Source organism: Neomonachus schauinslandi, chromosome 15 (assembly GCF_002201575.2).
Source record: "Neomonachus schauinslandi chromosome 15, ASM220157v2, whole genome shotgun sequence".
Lineage (NCBI taxonomy): Eukaryota > Metazoa > Chordata > Mammalia > Carnivora > Phocidae > Neomonachus > Neomonachus schauinslandi.
The window spans coordinates 57786756-57788870 of record NC_058417.1 but is presented as its reverse complement, the minus strand read 5'-3'; the positions used below and the strand labels follow the sequence as shown (position 1 = coordinate 57788870).

The following is a 2115-nucleotide window of genomic DNA, read 5'->3' as shown; positions in this document are numbered from 1 at the left end:
GCCTTTGGGGAAGCGAGGCCAGCTCGGCGTGGGGGCGGGGGGAGAGACCGGAGGAGGCGGCCCCCACGCGCGCCCGAACGACCCCCGCCCCGCGCCGGGGGCCGGGCCGCAGACAATTAAAGCGGGATTCCTCCCCCGCTGACGTCGGCAGCGCCGAGGCCCCTCCCGCGGCGGCATAAAAGGCGCGGGCTCCGCAGCGCGGGCGGCAGTGAGGGCCGGGCAGCGCGGCTGTGCGGACTGCGCGGCCGAGGAGCGCGGCGCCCAGAGCGCGGGCCGCCCGCCGAGCCCCGCCGAGCCGAGCCCCAGGAGCCGGGCCGGAGCGCCGGTCCCAGCGCCCGCAGCCATGCCGGCCGGCCGTGCCGCGCGCACGTGTGCGCTGCTCGCCCTTTGCCTCCTGGGCAGCGCGGCCCAAGATTTCGGGCCGACGCGCTTCATCTGCACCTCGGTGCCCGTGGACGCCGACATGTGCGCCGCGTCCGTGGCCGCCGGCGGCGCCGAGGAGCTCCGGAGCAACGTGCTGCAGCTCCGCGAGACCGTGCTGCAGCAGAAGGAGACCATCCTGAGCCAGAAGGAGACCATTCGCGAGCTGACCACCAAGCTGGGCCGCTGCGAGAGCCAGAGCACGCTGGACGCGGGCGCCGGCGAGGCCCGGGCCGGCGGTGGCCGCAAGCAGCCCGGCTCGGGCAAGAACACCATGGGCGACCTGTCCCGGACGCCGGCCGCCGAGACGCTCAGCCAACTCGGGCAAACTTTGCAGTCGCTCAAAACCCGCCTGGAGAACCTCGAGGTCCGCGCGCGCGCCGCGGTTCCCCCTCCGGCTCGTGCGCCCCTCTGCCCTGCCCCACCCCCACTCCCGGCCCGGCCTCACACCCCCACCCCCGCCTCGGCCGGGCGCTGATGCCAGACCGGGGCCGCCCGGAGCCTGCGGGGCCCAGCAGACGGCCATTAGTCCGAGCTCCCCGCCAGGCCGCCCCCGCATTCGCCCTGAGGGGACCGCGCCACGGGCCTCCCAGCACGGTCCCCGCTCCGCGCGTAACCGTGTGGTTTCCCCCCGCCCTTGCACCCCCGCAGCAGTACAGCCGGCTCAATTCCTCCAGCCAGACCAACAGCCTCAAAGATCTGCTGCAGAGCAAGATCGATGACCTGGAGAGGCAGGTGCTGTCTCGGGTGAACACTCTGGAGGAGGGCAAGGGTGGCCCCAAGAACGATACGGAGGAGAGGGTCAAGATCGAGAGCGCCCTGACCTCCCTGCACCAGCGGATCAGCGAGCTGGAGAAAGGTAACGGGCCGGGGTGGGGGACCGTGGGCGGGGGGCGCCGTGCTGCCTGCGAGGCTCCCTGGGCCAGTGGGACCCTGCCTCACGTCCCGGCTTCCTGAATAGCTCCGCTCCAGGCTGTAAAAGCCTGAAGCTCCTCCACCCCTCCAGCCCCTTCCGGCTTCCTGAATCCCTGCCCTGGGTTTTGGGGTTTCCAGTCGATGTTTCTGATAGGGCTGGGGCCCCCTGGGCTGGGAACATATGGAGGGAGGGGAAGCAGAGCCAGGAAGGGATTGACTGGTGTCGGCTGCAACCCCCCCCCCCAACACACACACACTGGAAGGATTTTTCCAAGTCTGATTTGTTTAATCTTCAGTAAGTTTGCACTGTAGCTGTGTCGTTCCCAAGCCCTCCCTGGTAAGAAAGACTGGCTCTAGCCGGTCCCCATCCCCAGCAGGGAATGGGGTGCAGGCTGGGGATGGTCCATTTTCTCTCACCTCCATGGCACCCCTGCTGTCCTCTGGGGATCTCCGGGTTACCCCCTTCAGGTGAGCCCCTTCCCTGTGGTTTTATTTTCTGAATGACTCAAGCCCTGGCATCTTGCATGTCCTGTGGTTCCTGGGTCACCAACTCTGGCCAGCCCCACCTGCACCCTGGGGCTCACAGATGAGCTGGGCTCAGCCTTGAAGTCACAGAAATCAAACAAGGTTGTAAAAGTGGGGGGGGGTTCCTGGGCTTGGAGCAGGGCCACGTGACCCTTCTTGGACCGCAAAATGTGCCGGATGGATTTAAACAGTGCCATCTTAAGGCACGTTATGTAACTGAAAAACAGATCAGGGGAAGGGATGGGGGAGGGAGGG

The 2115-nt window shown here is 67.8% G+C and overlaps 1 protein-coding gene across 1 annotated transcript in view; it reads left to right on the top strand.

Moving 5' to 3' along the window:
- Nucleotides 1-343: 343 nt before the first annotated feature.
- Nucleotides 344-2115, top strand: part of NPTX1 (neuronal pentraxin 1) — a 5740-nt gene continuing 3968 nt past the window's right edge. The window contains exons 1-2 of the mRNA XM_044921732.1: nucleotides 344-787; nucleotides 1072-1279. Coding sequence (XP_044777667.1) covers nucleotides 344-787; nucleotides 1072-1279 — 652 coding nt within the window. The remainder of the gene's footprint in view (nucleotides 788-1071; nucleotides 1280-2115) is intronic.